The 19,971-nt window shown below is 40.2% G+C and overlaps 1 protein-coding gene across 2 annotated transcripts in view; it reads left to right on the forward strand.

Moving 5' to 3' along the window:
* The window catches only part of TCERG1L (transcription elongation regulator 1 like), a 449,140-nt gene extending 430,731 nt beyond the window's left edge, over positions 1 to 18,409 (forward strand). For both annotated transcript variants that reach the window (XM_033943432.1, XM_033943433.1), the window contains 3 exons: positions 5,574 to 5,663; positions 12,792 to 12,910; positions 17,456 to 18,409. In XM_033943432.1, the coding sequence (XP_033799323.1) occupies positions 5,574 to 5,663; positions 12,792 to 12,910; positions 17,456 to 17,612 (366 nt within the window). In that variant the 3' untranslated portion in view covers positions 17,613 to 18,409. The remainder of the gene's footprint in view (positions 1 to 5,573; positions 5,664 to 12,791; positions 12,911 to 17,455) is intronic.
* Positions 18,410 to 19,971: the final 1,562 nt, after the last annotated feature.

Consider the following 19,971-nt stretch of genomic DNA (forward strand, 5'->3'; position numbering starts at 1 on the left):
GAATCTGACCTATTTAGATTATGTAAAGGAAACTCATTGATGTTTCTATTCAAACACTAAGGGCTCCTTTTACAAATGTGCACTAGTGTTTTTAGCGCATGCACCGGATTAGCGCACGCTAGCTGAAAAACTACCGCCTGCTCAAGAGGAGGCGATAGCGGCTAGCGCACCCTATTCCGTACGTTAAAACTAGAAACCAGAAGGCATCTTAATTGAGGAATAAAAGAGGCAAAAGGCTTTCAAATGCTTCTCATTTCAAACAGGGAAGTAGGGATAATTTCTTACAGTGAAGAGGAGGAACTGGTAGTTACTCTTCCTCGACCCCAAGGGTGTCAAAGTCCCTCCTCAAGGGCCGCAATCCAGTCGGGTTTTCAGGATTTCCCCAATGAATATGCATGAGATCTATTAGTATACAATGAAAGCAGTGTATGCAAATAGATCTCATGCATATTCATTGGGGAAATCCTGAAAACCTGACTAGATTGCGGCCCTCGAGGAGGGACTTTGACACCCCTGCTCTACCCAGATCAGAAAATAAATTAAATTGTTTTTATAGCAGGGATTGTACCTGATGGGTGGTTCTCAAACCATAATTTGCTACTATTGCAGGAAGTCTGTACACTTAAAAATGAACTCTCTAGCCTGGAAACTTGAGTGGCACGTACACTCTGCAAAGATAAAAGAAAATGTTAAATATACTAAACCCAGGCAAAGGTTGAAGAAAATCCCAAATACTTGTTGAGCTACAGTCTTAAAATCACTCATGAAATAGCCTAACAGAATGATTTATTAAATCAAGGGCAAAAAAAAAAAAAAATCAAATAATATTAAAAGAATAATCTTTCATTGATAATGTTCAGATTTCAAGTTTAATTTATTTGATATGCAGAAGAACACCAGATTCAACTGGTGTGATATAACATTAGCTAAGCTGATGTTACCTGCTAGTAATATTTATCGGATTGTGGTGTGGGTGAAAGGGGGTGTGGGTCGTAGGGTGAGGGGAATATATGAGGTGATGTCAGAGGTCTGTAAAATAAGAATTGACAAGTTTATAAGAGGAGGTAAGAAAGGGTTAATAGACAGCTTGTAGGAAAGAAAAAGGATTGGGGAGGTTTCTGAGATGATGGGGTAAAGCAGTCATGAGATTGGTTGGATGTTGTTGCGGGTTGTAGAGACTTCTGTGAGGAAAGAGGAAGAATAGACTAATCTCTTCAAGAAAATATATCCCTCCCTCCCTCCCATATGTGCTGGTGGTATGTTTTGTGTCAGTGTTACAGGGTGGAGGGTTACAGGTTTCATGTGGACTTGGATGGGTTTGGTTGAGCTTTTGGGGTTGGGGGAGGTGGTCGCAGCTTTGGGCGGGGCAGAAAATGGGGTTTGGCCCAGTTGGGTCTGGGAGATGAGCAGTTAATAAATAAATAAATGGAACATTCGTATGTGATACCGCTATGAGGGGAAGCATGGCCTTGCGTCACCGTGGATCATGTTTGGGGGTAGGTCTTATTTTCGGGGAAACACGGTATTTCTAACATTCCTACTCATTGCATCATCTTCAATCTGTCCCTCTGTTCCATCTCCACCACCATATCCAACATTTCTCCCTCTCATCCTTCTATTCCCCATGCATCTCTACCTCACTCCGCTCTCTCTATGCCCATTTTCCTCTTTCTTCCTTTCCCCATGTGTACCATCCCTTTCCCTCTCTCTTTCCCAACAATTCTCTCTTTCTATTCCCTCCCTCCCATGTCCCAAGTTAGTGCCCCTTCCTCCCTCCCTTCTATGTCCTATATTCATGCCCCCTCCCTTCCTTCTGTGTCTTGAATTCCTGCCTTTATTCCAAAATCGTGCACCTCCCACATCCCAATGTGCTCCTCCCCCCTCCTTTTTCCCTTTGTCCCAGATCATGTCCCCTCTCTCCCTTTCTTGCTTGAGCCACACTCGCTTCCTTCAAGGCCGTCTAGTTGGGCTGCTCCTTTTGCCTTCAGCGACAGTTGTTGCAGGGACGTGCAGACAGTGGTTCACACGCTGCATATGGCTGACTCACAAGCCTTCCCTCTGACGTCAGAGAGAAGGTTTCTGGGTCAGCTATGTATAGCATGAAAGAGCCACTGACACATCCAACAAGTGCTGCTGAAGGCAGGAAGGAGGTAACTGGGATCCCCCGCTGCCCCGAAGGCTTTCTTCCATCAGCGCTGACATCATAGGGAAGCCTTCTGGGTCAGCTTTGGTGAAAAGGGTGGACAGGAAGGAGGGATCCCCAGAAGCAGCCTGAAAATGCTTGCATTTATTTTGCTTCTTTCACCAGTATCTCTGACTCTTTTTCAGCTGGTGGGGCCTAAGAAACCTGTCTAGCTTCTCTACTCAGGCCAATGGTGGTCTCTACAGCTAGCAAAATGAAGGCATCCCTTCCACCCTGTTGGCAGGCTGAGTCTTAGCAACAATGCCGGCCCTTCTGCTTCAGCCCCCAGTGACTCCCCTATTTGCATATACATTGGGTTTTGGGGGTTTTTTTTGGCCATTTGCTTGTCATTACTCCCTACTTATGAAGTTGTTAGAACAGATGGACAAATCTAAAACATAAAACACTTTTGTATAGTTTTTTTTTTTTTATTTTGTAAAACACATTGAAACATTGTACCTTTAATATTCCCTAGTGATCTGCTTTCCGCACTGCCTAATAATTAGTGTCAGGAGTTTGACAGGCAATTTATAGACTCAAATGCTTTTACTGTTCTGAAATTCAAAGAGCAAGACAGAGATGGAGCCAAAGTACAAATTACACTAAGAAAAAAGCAGCACAAAGGCCAGTATTCTATAAACAGTGCCTTAACTTAGGCGCCAGTAGGCACCCTGCTGGCATCTAGGTTAAGAGTCATCAGAAAAAGGTGGGTTTTTTTGGATCACAAAAAATTATTATTTAACAGCGATGTACTGGGCATGAGTGAGCTTTTTGCGTTTCTGCCCAGCCCTGAGCTGCTCCCTGAATGGCTTCTGCCAGTTCTCACAAGTCACGCGAGAACTGGTGGCAGCCATTTAGTGAGTGGCTCAGCGCCATGCAAGAGTGCTAAAAGCTTACTCCTGCCCGGTACACTGCTGAATTGCAAGAACTTGCAGCAGCCATTCAGAGGGGCTCAGCATGGGGCAGGAGCACAGAAAGCTCATTTTTGCCCAGTACACCACTGGACCACCAGGGATTCAAAAAGGTACATGGGGGGAGGTGGGAGGGAGGTAAAAAAAAAATTGGCAGAGTTGGACGGAACAGGAGGGATTCCTCCTGTACCGACCCACCAGGTCATACACCAGGCCGGCTGAAGCCTGTAACAAATCCTGGAAGGGTGGATGCTAATCCGAATATAAGACAAAACCCCCATTTTTGGGCCCCAAAATCGCATCTTACATTTGAGTATACAGTATACAGTATTTGCTAACATTTTTATACATATTTTACAAAAGGCTACACATTCTGTAGAGTCTTTTGTAAAATATTGGACAATTGTAATGGAACCTGAATGTCCCAATTCTTAAGCAAATGTCCTATACAAAATGAGTCTTCAGACACTGTAGTATATGACTGTTGCAGTTGTCCATGTCTTGTCACATCTAAATAAGTGGAACCGATATTTCATCGTGTACCCTGAAGAAAGCCACAGCAAGATGGCTGAAATTTCAGTTCTACTTATTCAGACATGGCAAGATCCAAACAACTGCAATAATCATAATGCCTGCCATGGAAGACCTAGAACTGTAATATATCTTCTTAAGTCTTCTCTATCACTTTTTGAAAGTATTTAGTTACTGAACATGAGATTTGACTTCTAGAAATTAAAAAAAAGAGGACCGATCCAATTTTCAAGAGTGGGAGGACATATTTTTATTCACAAGCTTAAATGAAAAGTGTGTACTTACAATGTCACAGGAAAGTCACTGTGATAAAGAAATGCATCCTAGAATGGAATTTCAATAGGAAACACAAAAGTATGCAAGTGATTATCCTATGAATAGCCTCTTACGAAAAGTAAAAGAGAATTGGAGTTAGCTCTGATCGCTGACCAATCAGATTTCAAGAGACATGTTAGTAATTCTAAAGCAGCAACAATCACATTCTATAAATTCTAAAAGCAGAGCAAAAACTTTGAAGCTCGTGAGGTAACTGAGGATGCTAATGGGCCATAAATAGTACGTAAACTATAACCTCTATTAAAGATGAAAATTCAGTGACATGCAGAACACTTGCCAAATGAGTATAAAGTGTAGTAATTGTATAAAGAGGGCACCAGGATTTAGGTGGCAAGAATGTTTATAAACAACCAGAATACTTGAATAATCATGAATATATGTGCACATATTTGGTCTATTTCTTTATATGGTGCTAAAAAATGTGCATGCCCAATCTCTATACACAATTTAATTGAATAACAAGCTAATAATCAATTACCAGTGCTAGCTGGCATTAATTAAAATTTACATATGCATTTTTAGGCACCGGGTTCTACATGAAAATTTTTACACATGGTGGGGTTCGGGGGTTCCCTGCTGTGGCCGTTCAGTTGATCGTGGCACGGAGATTTCCTTGCAACGATCAGTTTAGCGGCTGTGTCTATTTGAAAACGTAGGCCAGCATTTTGCTAAATGGGAGTGTGCCTAAGGTTTTAATATCTTCTGGTGTCTAAGACTTCTTAGGTGCCGCTAGGCGAGATTCTGTAAAAAGTGCCTAGCGAAGGATTAACAATTGCACTCAACGGCACCTAGGAGTTCGGTGCCATTTATAGAATCAGGCCTTAAGGCCCTCATTCTGTAAGTGGTGCCTGCCATGGCCACAGTAAAATCCAAATAGTCATTTATTTTAAAATCCACCATCAGTGTTCATTTTACTTGGGTCAAAACTGTGCCTTCTTTATGCTTTGCTCAACCTCCTGTGGGCTAGATTTCTTCACACAGCATAGTCTGTCGTAGGGATTCTTCCTCTCCTCACTTTCTTGCAGGGCTCTAATGAGTTATTTATATGGTCCCAGGGAGATTTGCTGTATCATCACTTCCTTCCTCTCCTAATACCTTCTTGGGTAGCTCCTTCCATTTCCTCTATAAAAGACAGGGTTCTTCTCATGACTACCTAGGACTCTTTCCTCTAAGCATGAGCAGGGGCTAATTCCCAATTGGTTTCTTGCTACATCTTTCATTACCACAGTATCAATGTCTACATATATTCTTCAGTCTCTCCTGCTGCATATCTCATATAAAATCAACAATGTGAAACTTGGTCTGTTTTTCTACTAACTGGAGACAAGGTCCTCCATTTTTCTGACAATTTTATTGGTACTATTCCGAAAACCTTTTGTAACAACTGCTGGAGGCTTCAATTTGTATACAATTTCACTGCATATATCCACCCTTCAAAATTGCTTTTAACAAATCTATATTAATGCATTGATTCCTAAATTCGAGCAGATTCTTCTTGAATAGATATAGAATGCTAATTTAGTTTTGCATCTTAGAGCAGATTGCATGTAATTTGCCTTGTTTCTAAAGGACAGATGATATAAAGCCATATTCATATTTATAATTTGTTTCAGGTGTCAGCATTCTCGACTTGGGAAAAGGAGTTGCACAAAATAGTTTTTGATCCACGCTATCTTTTACTAAATTCTGAAGAACGGAAACAGGTGTGTGTGTTATTGGTTACCGTGCATAAAGTTTGAGATTCTGCATCAAGTGTAAAAATCAATTGCTACTTACTGTGGCCCACATTATATATATAGCGCTGATATCGGTGGCTGCCTAAAAAAGTGGCTGCCACTCACGTGTCAATCGTGCAATGGCATCGTATACAGAACTGCGCCTCCCAAAAAGATAGGTGCAAGAAATGTAGACCAGGGTTTGCCAGGCCTACATTTCTGATGCATATCTTTGCTGTGAATTGCACCTATATAGGCACTTTGTCATACCGAACGCCATTTCTGGCATTAGCCACACTCATAGTGGCGTTAAATATCAGTGGACACTTCTGGAGGGGCAATGCCAATACCTTTTATTTAGGCGCTGATAGGCACTTTAAATTCAATGTTAATTGCCATTTCAAACTGTGTTTATCAATTAACGTAGGTGCCTTCATTTAGGTGCCGTTTATAGAATTTCCCTTTGTATGTGTGGAAGAAATGAAAAACTGAGGGGTTTTTTTCTTGATGTACAGTTTGAGGGTAATTTTACTGCATATCACCTACATGTGAAGGCCAAGTAAGCACCTATTTCTAACCTGTTTTATAAAGACATACTGTATACTGCTGCTGCCTTTATCTAGTTGGTGGTCTGAATATCACCATTACCTAGATAACATACAGATATTCATTACATTACATTGGTGTCTTCTATCTCGCAAATACCTTTCAGTTCTAGGCGGTTTACAACAAGAGTTGGCCTGGGCATTTCCAGGGAGAATACATGGTTAACAGATGTTGTATGCATTGGGATCTGTGGAGGGTCAATCAGGTTTAGTTAGATCATTTGACACATTTATTGAATAGAAAGTTTTAAGTTCTTTCCTGAATATTTTGTAGTTGGGTGTCATAGTAAGCAGACTGGAGAGGTGGCGGTCTAGTTTCGCTGCTCTGGTGGCTAATAGTCCGTCGTATATTTTTTTGCTTTGTATACCTTTGATTGGGGGGTGGGTAAAGTGTGCATGAGTTTTCCTTGGTCTGGATGTGTTTTTCCCGATTAGGCGGTTGCTCAGATAGCTTGGTCCATTTCCATATAGAACGGACTTGCTAGCACTCGGTAAGATAAATGTAGCCCTCAGATGCCTGGGCTGTACAGTGATCAGAATAATCACGCTGGAACAGCTATATACAGGTTTTCACGTTATCTTTCATCGGGCGTACATATAGTTTTTTTGAACATTTTGGTAATGCTTATAATTTAGTGTAAACAACAAACAAAAATTGTGATAAACTATCACACATCTTTAAAGTGAATCGCTTGTTTGTCGAGCTTGAACAGATGGCCCAACGGGACCCGTTTCACCAATTAAGGCTTCTTCAGGGGTCTAGTTTTTCAAGCGTGTACAGCACGATATGCCTTTGCCAAAGCTATTTTCAGATCTGCAAAGGCAGATCGTGCTGTACACGCTTGAAAAACTAGACCCCTGAAGAATATGGCAATACTTGAGAGGGTCCAGAGGAGAGCGACACGAATGATTAAGGGCATGGAAAACCTTTCATACACTGAAAGATTGGAGAGACTGGGGCTCTTCTCCCTGGAAAAGCGGATTCTCAGAGGAACATGATAGAGACCTACAAGATCATGAAGGGCATAGAGAGGGTAGAGAGGGACAGATTCTTCAAACTTTCAAAACATAAAAGAACAAGAGGGCATTTGAAAAAGTTGGAAGGAGACAGATTCAGAACGAATGCTAGGAAGTTTTTCTTTACTCAGCGTGTGGTGGACACCTGGAATGCGCTTCCAGAGGACGTAATAGGACAGAGTACGGTACTGGAGTTCAAGAAAGGACACTTGAATATTAAACCGCCCGACTTATATTCAAGTAAACCATTTTTCCTCCTTTTGGGGGGAAAAGGGGGGTCTCGACTTATAGTTGGATTGACTTATATTCAAGTTTATACGGTAGGTCCTACACTTGGCCTATGCTGACCATCCACACCCAGCCTATAGCAATTCTTTTTTTTTGAAATATTTAATGCATTTTTCCAACAGGCAAGATTTATCTTAACAAATTTGCAAGATTTGAGGAACATTTCATAGTTTCATAGTTTATTTAAATTTTGATTAAACGCTCATCCAAAGGTACAAAGCGTTGTCCATAATAATTTAAAATAGCGGGGAAACAAACAATCTAAATTATTAGACATAAACCGACTAATCATACATACTTATCACCAGAGACATTCACTGACTAATCATACATCTTATGACCATAGTAGATGATGGCAGATAAAGACCCGAATGGTCCATCCAGTCTGCCCAACCTGATTCAATTTAATTTTTTTTTTAATTTTTTCTTCTTAGCTATTTCTGGGCAAGAATCCAAAGCTTTACCCGGTACTGTGCTTGGGTTCCAACTGCCAAAATCTCTGTCAAGACTTACTCCAGCCCATCTACACCCTCCCAGCCATTGAAGCCCTCCCCTGCCCATCCTCCACCAAACAGCCATACACAGACACAGACCGTGCAAGTCTGCCCAGTAACTGGCCTAGTTCAATATTTAATATTATTTTCTGATTCTAAATCTTCTGTGTTCATCTCACGCTTCTTTGAACTCAGTCACAGTTTTACTCTCCACCACCTCTCTCGGGAGCGCATTCCAGGCATCCACTATCCTCTCCATAAAGTAGAATTTCCTAACATTGCCCCTGAATTTACAACCCCTCAACCTCAAATTATGTCCTCTGGTTTTACCATTTTCCTTTCTCTGGAAAAGATTTTGTTCTACGTTAATACCCTTCAAGTATTTGAACGTCTGAATCATATCTCCCCTGTCTCTCCTTTCCTCTAGGGTATACATATTCAGGGCTTCCAGTCTCTCCTCATACGTCTTCTGGCGCAAGCCTCCTATCATTTTCGTCGCCCTCCTCTGGACCGCCTCAAGTCTTCTTACGTCTTTCGCCAGATATGGTCTCCAAAACTGAATACAATACTCCAAGTGGGGCCTCACCAATGACCTGTACAGAGGTATCAACACCTTCTTCCTTCTACTGACTACGCCTCTCTTTATACAGCCCAGCATCCTTCTGGCAGCAGCCACTGCCTTGTCACACTGTTTTTTCGCCTTTAGATCTTCGGACACTATCACCCCAAGGTCCCTCTCCCCGTCCGTGCATATCAGCTTCTCTCCTCCCAGCATATACGGTTCCTTCCTATTATTAATCCCCAAATACATTACTCTGCATTTCTTTGCATTGAATTTTAGTTGCCAGGCATTAGACCATTCCTCTAACTTTTGCAGATCCTTTTTCATGTTTTCCACTCCCTCTTCGGTGTCTACTCTGTTACAAATCTTGGTATCATCTGCAAAAAGGCACACTTTTCCTTCTAACCCTTCAGCAATGTCACTCACATACATATTGAACAGGATTGGCCCCAGCACCGAACCCTGAGGGACTCCACTAGTCACCTTTCCTTCCTTCGAGCGACTTCCATTAACCACCACCCTCTGGTGTCTGTCCGACAGCCAGTTTCTGATCCAGTTCACCACTTTGGGTCCTAACTTCAGCCCTTCAAGTTTGTTCAACAGCCTCCTATGAGGAACTGTATCAAAGGCTTTGCTGAAATCCAAGTAAATTACATCTAGCATATGTCCTCGATCCAGCTCTCTGGTCACCCAATCAAAAAATTCAATCAGGTTCGTTTGGCACGATTTACCTTTTGTAAAGCCATGTTGCCTCGGATCCTGTAACCCATTAGATTCAAGGAAGTACACTATCCTTTCTTTTAGCAACACTTCCATTATTTTTCCAACAACTGAAGTGAGGCTCACCGGCCTGTAGTTTCCTGCTTCATCCCTGTGACCACTTTTATGAATAGGGACCACATCCGCTCTCCTCCAATCCCCAGGAATCACTTCCGTCTCCAGAGATTTGTTGAACAAGTCTTTAATAGGACTCGCCAGAACCTCTCTGAGCTCCCTTAATATCCTGGGATGGATCCCATCTGGTCCCATCGCTTTGTCCACCTTCAGTTTTTCAAGTTGCTCATAAACACCCTCCTCCGTGAACGGCGCAGAATCTACTCCATTTTCTCATGTAACTTTGCCAGACAATCTCGGTCCTTCTCCAGGATTTTCTTCTGTGAACACAGAACAGAAGTATTTGTTTAGCACATTTGCTTTCTCCTCATCACTCTCCACATATTTGTTCCCAGCATCTTTTAGCCTAGCAATTCCATTTTTTATCTTCTTCCTTTCACTAATATATCTGAAAACATTTTTATCTCCCTTTTTTACATTTTTAGCCATTTGTTCTTCCGCCTGTGCCTTCGCCAAACGTATCTCTCTCTTGGCTTCTTTCAGTTTCACCCTGTAGTCCTTTCTGCTCTCCTCTTCTTGGGTTTTTTTATATTTCATGAACGCCAACTCTTTCGCCTTTATTTTCTCAGCCACTAGGTTGGAGAACCATATCGGCTTCTTTTTTCTCTTGTTTTTATTGATTTTCTTCACATAAAGGTCCGTAGCCATTTTTATCGCTCCTTTCAGCTTAGACCACTGTCTTTCCACTTCTCTTATGTCCTCCCATCCTAACAGCTCTTTCTTCAGGTACTTTCCCATTGCATTAAAGTCCGTACGTTTGAAATCTAGGACTTTAAGTATCGTGCGGCCGCTCTCCACTTTAGCCGTTATATCAAACCAAACCATTTGATGATCGCTACTACCCAGGTGAGCACCCACTCGAACATTAGAGATACTCTCTCCATTTGTGAGGACCAGATCCAATATCGCTTTTTCCCTTGTGGGTTCCGTCACCATTTGTCTGAGCAGAGCCTCTTGAAAGGCATCCACAATCTCCCTACTTCTTTCCAATTCCGCAGACCAGAGAACATTGGGAAAAAAAAGGGAAGAACTACCGTACAGTTTCTAATAAAGAATACATAAAAGGAAAATACAATAAGAAAGGGGGAAAAGTTAAATGTAGTGAAAGTATCATCCAACTGTTTGAGGACTACAATGGAGAGCTTTGGGGGCTGCATGCAGCCCTGGGGCCTTGCATTGGAGACCACTTCCTTAGGAACATAAATGCCCTTGGATTCAATCTAGCAATGCTGTCTGCATGTTTACCCCTAGGATTTTATAATAACACTTGTTGCCTATACTTTACAAAGTAAGCTTTGAAATAGACACTTTCATGCCCTTTCCACATAGATGACCTGTTATAAATTAATTGTGCAATGGAAATGGAAATTTGCAAGATGAACCTGTTTTGCTTCATTTTGCTTCTCTTCTTTAGCACAACAGAATAAAAACTATCCTCCTCATATTCCAACATGGACTGGATATTCAAGGCTGGTATTAGTGTGGAAGAGGCAGATAAGATCCACAGTTAATGGCAGCAATAAAAGAAAGTAGATCACAGGAGGAGAATTTAAAGAATAGTTTTATTAAAACAGCCCAAAGCAGCCACATATTGCCTCAGGAAGGCTCCTGCAGGGGCTGCAACTAAAAGAGATATTCAAAACTGTACTTCCCCTTCATTCTGTGCCTGTTTGCTATGAGGGGCATTTAATAATTTATCTACCTGAGTTTGAAAGAAAGTAGCAATCATGTTGAAACAAGTCTATGCATGTTGTGACATGTCTCAAGGTTACTCATTCACAGTTGCAGCTCAGTGCGAGTCTAACATTCCAAGAGACAGGATGTCAGGAGAGTCCTCATGCAAATCAATTAGGAAACTGCTAGATCTGGCACCGTTCAGTGATAAAATTTCTCACAAAAGAAGAGAAAAAGCCAAAGGAGATCTATGAACACATGACTGCAGTTTATGGTGAGTCTGCCCCATCATCCCATAAAGTAAAATTTTGGAGCAAGCAGTTTAAGTGGGGTAGAGAGTCCATTGAAGATGACTCTCACAGTGGGCATTCTGTGGAAACAACTTCCACAGAAATGTGCAAGGAAGTCAAGGATTTAATTTTGTCAGACAGACAAATGAAGGTTTCCTGAACAGCTGAATAAATTGGCATCTTGGCAGGTACAATTTGGAAAATAATTAATGAAAAGTTGGGCATATCCACGGTTAGTGCAAGATGGTTTCCAAGAATACTGACGGCCATGAGAAGGCCATGAGGCTCCAGCGCTGTCAGGAGAACTTGGAGATGCTCTGTGAAGACCAAGTGATTTTTTTTCATTGTTTGGTGACTGGAGATGAGTCTTGGGTCTATCACAGAGATCCTGAGCTCAAAATGGACAGAGAAATCTGCAGGCAAAGTCATGGCAACTGCTTTCTGGGATGATGAAGGACTTTTGCTTCTGGTTTTCATGCCACACAAGACCACCATAACTGAGGAGAGTTACACTAACACAATGATCGCTTTGCAGGAGTCAATCAAGGAGAAAAGACAGGAAAAACTCACTGAAGGCATACTGCTTCTCATGACAATGCTCATGTCACAACAATCAAAGGCTGCCATCCAAGAATGTGGATTTCAGCAGCTGAACCATCCACCCTACAGTCCTGACCTGGCTCCTTCGGATTATTTCCTGTTCTGAGTTTTGAAGAAATCTCTCCATGGACAGCGGTTTTCAAGTGATGAAGACGTTAAGGAAGGTGTGACATCCTGGTCTGAAGGTCAAACAGAAGAATTATTTTCAAAGGGGTTAAAGTTATTGCACGAAAAATGAATGAAGTGTATGGAACAATCAGGGGACCATATCGAAAAATAGAACTAAATTTTTTTTGTAAACTCTTTTCTTTCATACTGAGGCAGATAAATTATTGAACACCCCTTGTAGCATTGTTGCTTTCACTAAAGGGAAAGAGTGGTTTTGAATATCCACTTTAGTTGCTGCCCTTGAAGCTGCCTTCCATAGCTGAAATGAGGCCACATTGAGCTATGAAAGCATTCTTTAAATTCTCTCCCGGCCGTCTATTTATATTTTTTTTATATCACTGTTCCATTTAAAATGTATTTTAGTCATGGTAAATAGCAATTTGACAAGATGTCATTTGACGTTTAAAACAAGCAAAGTGCCTTGCATATATAGTAAAATGTATCTGCAAAGAAAGAAAGTTGATTATTGAAGAAAAATTTTTTTTTTGTCAAAACACTGAAATTAATCTGCTTGTTTTCCACAGGTATTTGAGCAGTTTGTGAAAACACGAATAAAAGAAGAATACAAAGAAAAACGGAGTAAATTACTCTTAGCTAAAGAAGAATTTAAAAAACTTTTAGAAGAATCCAAACTGTCATCAAGGTATCTTCATCAAGATGAAACAACATACTGAAAAATGTAGAATAATAAGATGCCAAAAGCCCACTGAGCCCAGCATCCTGTTTTCAGAAGTGGTTGTTTTAGTTCACAAGTTCCTGGCAGAATCCACTGCTTGTTATTCATATCCAGGAACAAGTGGTGGCTTTCCCAAATATAATATTAGTTAATGAATTTTTTTCCTCCAGGAACTTTCATTTTAAAAACAGCTCTGCATGCATGCTATCTTGATAACAGCCTCTGGGAACACATTTCACAGCTTCATTATGTGACTGAAAATCACTTTTACATTACATTATATCACACTTTGAATTTGCATTCCACAAAAGCCTACTTAGTTCCACATGGATTACAGTAACAGAACAATACATCTGGGAATTACAATATAAAAACAACACACCCAGTGACAAAATTAACCCATGTACTTTTTTTTTTAAAGAAAGTTTTAAGCTACTTAGAAAATATTAAATAATCTCAGAAAGATTGAACTGAAGGAAGAAGTGAGTTCCAGGTCGAAGCTGCTTGATAAGTAAATGGAAAAGATAGTGTAAAAGCTCTAATCAGCTGTACTGATAGAATACTTAAAATCAACTGATGCTTAACAGTTGCTTAGTTACAAACAGAAAAAAGATCTACCAAATACATTTGGGTATTTTCGGAGAGAGTTTTAAAATCAATGTACAGTACATATTTTAAACTGGGCTCTTGCTGCTACAGGTAAACAGCGAAGCTTATACTGTAGAAATAAGGAAAAAATCGATTCTTTTTTTTTTTTTAAGAACACAAAACCGTAATCACTATGGGGGTCTTTTACTAATGCGCACTAGCCGATTTAGCAATATAATGGGCGCATTAGCATTTAGCGCATGCTAATATTTTTATTGCACATTAAATTGGCTAGCACGCCTTAGTAAAACACCCCCTATATTTTTAATTATTTTAAATTTAAAATAATTATTTTATCAATATATTTTAAATCTTTTAGTTTCATAGAATGTTTCTAATAAAAAGACATTTCTTTTTTCCATTTCATTTGTCTGTTTCACCCCAATCATGATTTTATCTGTCATATCCTTTCTCAGATGTCTCTTCTCTAATCTGAATAGTCCTAACCTGATGAGGGAGCCATTATCATTTGGGCCGACCTTCTCTGCATCTTTTCTAGTTAAGCTGTATCTTTTTCAGACGGATGAAGTGACCAAAGCTGCATACTGTACTCACAGAACAGTTACACAATGTTTTCTTAAAGAGAAATTATGATATTAAAACAGTATACAACTGGTAAAAATCAGATTATATAATCTCACAATGACATTTCTTCCCATAGATCCCTGAATTTTAGAAGTTTAAGGTATCCAGCTCAGCAGAAAACTACTGACTAATAAGGCCTTCCCTCTGTGATGGGAGAGTTAATAGAGGCAGAGCTGAAGGAATGGATTGCAAGCTTTCCATAAATCCAATAGGTGCTAAAATAATAATAATAATAATAATTTATTTTCTTATATACCGCCCCACCAACGGTTCTAGGCAGTTCACAATAGTAAAAACTGAACATTTCAGTTAGTAATACAATTTCAAAAAGCACAACTATCATAGCTACTCCATCGTTAAATACATTATCAGATAAAAATACATTTAAAATACAGAACCTAATAAAAAGTACATTTGAAATGCAAAACCTGAAAAGAAGATCAGATGTAACATGGCTTTACCAAAGGCAGATTGTGACAAACCAGTCCAATTGATTTCTTTGACTGGATAACAAAGGAGCTAGACTGAGGACATGTGCTGGATGTAGTCTACTTAGATTTCAGCAAAGCCTTTGATACTATAATGCTCTGATAAACTGAGCAGCTTGAGGGTGGGACTCAAGGTGGTTGACTGGATCAGAAACTGATTGCCCGACAGTCAACAGAGGATGGTAATAAATGGAATTCAATCAGAAGAAAAGCAGGTGGTTGAGTACCTCATGGATCTGTCCTGGGGCCAGTTCTGTTCGAAGTCTCATTGAGAAATACTGCTCAAGCACTAGAAGGAAGAGAATTCATTTTTGCCAAAGACATGAAAATTAGTAACAGAGTGGTTGACTCCAAAGAGAATGGAAAGCATGAAAAGTGATTTACAAAAATTAAAACCTTAGACTAATGCTTGGCAGTTAAGGTTTAATGTGAAGAAATGTAGATTTGCAGTGCAGAAATCACCAGAGTTACCAGGATATGTGATAAAATATGTTTGAGAGAATGATGGATCAGGATCATGAAAGAGACCTTGGGGTGATAGTGTCAGAGGATCCTGAACGTGATCCATGGCTACTTAGAGAGGAACATAACCAGCAGAATAAAGAGTTGATAATAAACCTGTACAAGTCATTAGTGAGTCCTCACTTGGAGTACTAAGGCTATATCTTGCCAAGAACCTAAAAAGAACTGAAGCTGCTCAGAGGAACACAAATAAAATAGTGTGGGGGTCTGTGCTGTTTAATATATATATATATATATATATATCATGAATACTCTAGTGGAGAGGGGGAAGAGAAGGTATGATATAGCTTTTTAAATACTTAAAAGATATCAATGAACAAAAAGAACATACTTTGACTCAGTAGCTCTCAAGAAAATCTAATGACCACCTTTACCTTGGGAGAGAGGGAGAACTTATCAGTGGCAAGAACTGCTAAAGTTTGGGAGTAATTTTGGACATCACCAGTGGCATAGTAAAGGGAAGGGGGCAAGAGGGGCAGTCCACCCTGGGCACCATATTGGTGGGGGCACCGGCACCCCTCCTCTTCTCCGCCCCCCCCCCCACCTCTTCCCATTCCTTCCCTCCACACACATGCCCCCTTCCCTCATACCTCTAGTCGTAGTTGTTGTTTGTGGCGGTCAACAACGTGCTCGTCGTGACCCCTTTGGCTCTCCGGCTGACGTCATTTTTGGGTCACTTAGTCGTCCACACACAATGGTCCCATCTGTGCATCAACAATGGACTACCCCACCCTCAGTCACAAACTTCCAGGCCACCCATCAGGGTTCTAGGCTATATCATGTCATTGGTGCCACCCCTCAGGCCTGACTTCCTGGTGCCTGAAAACAAAAAACATACCTTGGACATTCCCTGCCTTCTGACCCTCAGCAGCACTACTATTTTAGGAGAAGATGTTTTGTGACCACATCATACATGGGTTGTATGATGTGGTCACAAAACGGCTTCTCTTAAAATTCTCCAAACCATATTGCAGTCTTGACACCTTACCTGATCAAAGCAGTTACCCCAACAACAGTAGCAAAAATAACCCAATGGCTCAACTATCACCTAAAACCCGTCTTAACGCCCATTCCCAAGAAGGGTCTAAGTGACATCAAAGGGAGAGCCGACGGGGTCGTGAGGAGCATGTTGTTGACCGCCGTGAGCAACAACTTCAACTAGAGGTATGGGGGAAGGGGGCACATGTGGCAGGCAAGATTTGGAAAGGAGCGGTGGGTAAGCATCAGGCGGGATCGGGCAAGGAGTAGGAAGCGGGGAGGGGCGCCACTGCCCCAGGCGCCTCTCACCCTCGCTACGCCACTGGACACCACTAACAATAGAACCTCAGAGAAACAACTTAGGAACCCATAATAGCCCATAATACCGTAAAAGTTAAATGTGGCTTACAATTCACAAAGAAAAACTGAGCAACAGTGAATTACATAGCATCATTCAGGCTCTATCTGGTCAGTGAACTTGGCAAGCCAATGAATATTGGTAATGACAAGCTATGTCACACAACATAGCGGGTCACCAGCCTATCCACTAAGTCAGATATCCAGTGAGAGATATCCATCTATCTCCCACTGAATATTGTAGGATTGCTGGCTAAATAGCGTTGAATATTGAGCCCTGTGTGCATAGTGCAAATAAATAAACACATATACCAAACACTCTTCTAGCACAGCTACTATTTCCTAATGCAAAACTGAATCTTCTTTAAGAAAACCTCCTGGCATAGATTCAGTTCTTGTAAACACATCCCTATATATATGTATAGAGATTTGAGATTTTTACAGTTTCCAGAAATCGCCTCTGATGAGAAAACTCTTCAATGAAACCTGATATAAATCCCCACGCCTAATAGATTGTGTGTATTGTGTAAGAGTGTGTGTAAATTTTCAGAACTCCCCTGACTCCCCCCCCCCCCCCGCCCATGGCCATGCCCCTTTTCAGTTCCATGCACTAGAATTTACAATCACCTCTTTATAGAGTACACCTAAAAGGAACATGTGTAAATCCTAATTAGTGTCAGTTAGTACCAATAATTGTCTGTTAGTGTCTAATTATTGGCACAAATTGTCTCATTAATTGATTAAATTGTGCATGCAAATTGAGCACACGCTCAAATTTGCGTAAACAACTCAAAGAACCATATACAGAATTCAGGGGCTAGGAAATAAGAGCCCAAAGAAATTTAAAATAAAATAAAAATGCATTAGATATATAAAAGCATTTTATGAAGATTTAAAAGTAAAGTTGTTGTTTTTTCTTCTTCTTTTTGTATAGGAGTACATTCAAGGAATTTGCAGAGAAATATGGGAGAGATCAACGATTTCGACTTGTTCAGAAGAAGAAAGATCAAGAACGCTTCTTTAACCAGTTCATACATTTACTTAAAAAAAGAGACAAAGAGAACAGACTAAAACTGCGGAAGATGAGATAAAAATATCAAAGAAAAAATGCAATAAAAAAAAACAATACTGTGACTGCCATATATGTTTCTTGGGTATGAATCAGAGAAGTAAAAAAAGAGGCATGATAAGATCCACTTTTCTTGTTGTGATTCAGTAATCACAAGTTATGTTTGTAGGGGTTTCTCTGCAGCAATGTGCAGGGCCTTTTCAGTTCTCAAAGGATTAATCTGTTTCATATTGAAGCTCTTTTGTACAACAGTCAGAGTTTAATGCATTTCTAATTGCCATGATATGTCAATTCCTTAATTGTTTTAATTATTCAAATTACTTGTAATATAAACAAATTATGAATCCAGTGTACATTTATAATTAAGCAAAAACATATGCCATTGATAGTTATCTGAAGATATTCCAAACATTTTAGGGGATTATCAAATGCCTTTTATTTTTGGTAATTTTACATCTTAACAACATCATCAGGAATAAAAGTGTCGTCAAAAAGTTCATTACTTGGTCAATGTCCACATGTCTCTGTCTAGTTTTCTAAATAGTTATAATAATGTATTAATTGTTAAATTCACAGTGCAAAATATAAATATGGCATATGTTCTATAGAAAAAAATATTAGAAATGATTCAAAAAGATTATGCTATGAAGAGTGTTTTTCAGCATATAAATGGAAAAAATGAGAGCAACACTTGATCATAAAGTAACACTGGAACAATTATTTTGTAAAATCATGTTATCAAATTTAAGTTATATTTTATTGTATGCTGAGAGTTTGCATGAGATTTTTCTCATCAAATTTGTATAAACAAATATTTTAACTTTTTTAATAATAAATATTTTAAGTCAAACCATTGCTTTTTATTTTTGCCTTATCTCTAGAAACATTAGTACCCAGGAAAGGGACTTGAGGGTAATGGTCGACATGACAATGAAGCCGATGGCACAGTGTGCAGCGGCCGCTAAGAGAGCGAATAGAATGCTTGGTATAATCAAAAAGGGTATTACAGCCAGAACAAAAGAAGTTATCCTGCCTTTGTATCGGGCAATGGTGCTCCCGCATTTGGAGTACTGCATCCAATATTGGTCGCCGTACCTTAAGAAGGATATGGCATTAGTCGAGAGCGTTCAGAGGAGAGCGACACATCTGATAAAAGGTATGGAAAACCTGTCATACGCTGAGAGATTGGAGAAGCTTGGTCTCTTTTCCCTGGAGAAGAGGAGACTTAGAGGGGATATGATAGAGACTTATAAGATCATGAAGGGCATAGAGAGAGTAGAGAGGGACAGATTCTTCAAACTTTCGAATAATAAAATAACTAGAGGGCACTCGGAAAAGTTGAAAGGGGACAGATTCAAAACGAATGCTAGGAAGTTCTTCTTTACCCAACGTGTGGTGGACACCTGGAATGCGCTTCCAGAGGACGTGATAGGGCAGAGTACGGTACAGGGGTTTAAGAAAGGATTGGATAATTTCCTACTGGAAAAGGGGATAGAGGGGTATAGATAGAGGATTACTGCACAGGTCCTGGACCTGTTGGGCCACCGCGTGAGCGGACTGCTGGGCACGATGGACCTCGGGTCTGACCCAGCAGAGGCACTTCTTATGTTCTTATTGCTGCATAGCCTGGTAACAGTTTCACAGTGATAAATGTTTAACCCCCTCCTTTACAAAGCCGCACTCGTGTTTTTAGTGCAAGCTGCCGTAGTAACAGCTCCAATGCTCATAGAATTCCTTTGAGTGTCCGAATTGTTACCGCCCCAGCTGGTGCTAAAAATGCTAACGGAGGGGGTAAATGATGTGAGATATCTTCTTAACCATTTAAGTGTCTGGTTCATTTTTAAGTCCTTGGACTAGCCAGGGCCTAGACTGTATCGTAAGCAATGTTCCTAGCAAACGGATTTCGTATTAGTGTTATTTATTTCAAACATTTTTGCATTTTGCTGCTTCAATAACGACTATCTACAGTGGATAATAAAAAAAAAACCCATAGTAACCTAGTAAATGACGGTCCATCCAGTCTGCCCATTAGTTATTCTCATTAAAAATACATGATTAAATTAAAACATGCATAATAATGATACCAAACAAGTAAAGACAAGCAAAATCAAAACAGATATTGGCCTATTGGAGAAGATCTTTATTTCCATATGGGAGACCATAGAGTTATTTTAGAGTCAAATCACAATAACATAAGAATAGCTTTACTGGGTCAAATCAATGGTACATCAAGCCTAGTAGCCTGTTCTCACAGTGGCTAATTCAGGTCACTAGTACCTGGCCAAAACCCAAGGTGTAACAGTATCCCATTGAATTCCAAAGGCATTGATCACCAATCAAAAATACTCTTATGTTGCATTACTGAATACTCTGCTGATTTT

Source organism: Geotrypetes seraphini, chromosome 4 (assembly GCF_902459505.1).
Source record: "Geotrypetes seraphini chromosome 4, aGeoSer1.1, whole genome shotgun sequence".
NCBI classification, from domain to species: Eukaryota; Metazoa; Chordata; class Amphibia; order Gymnophiona; family Dermophiidae; genus Geotrypetes; species Geotrypetes seraphini.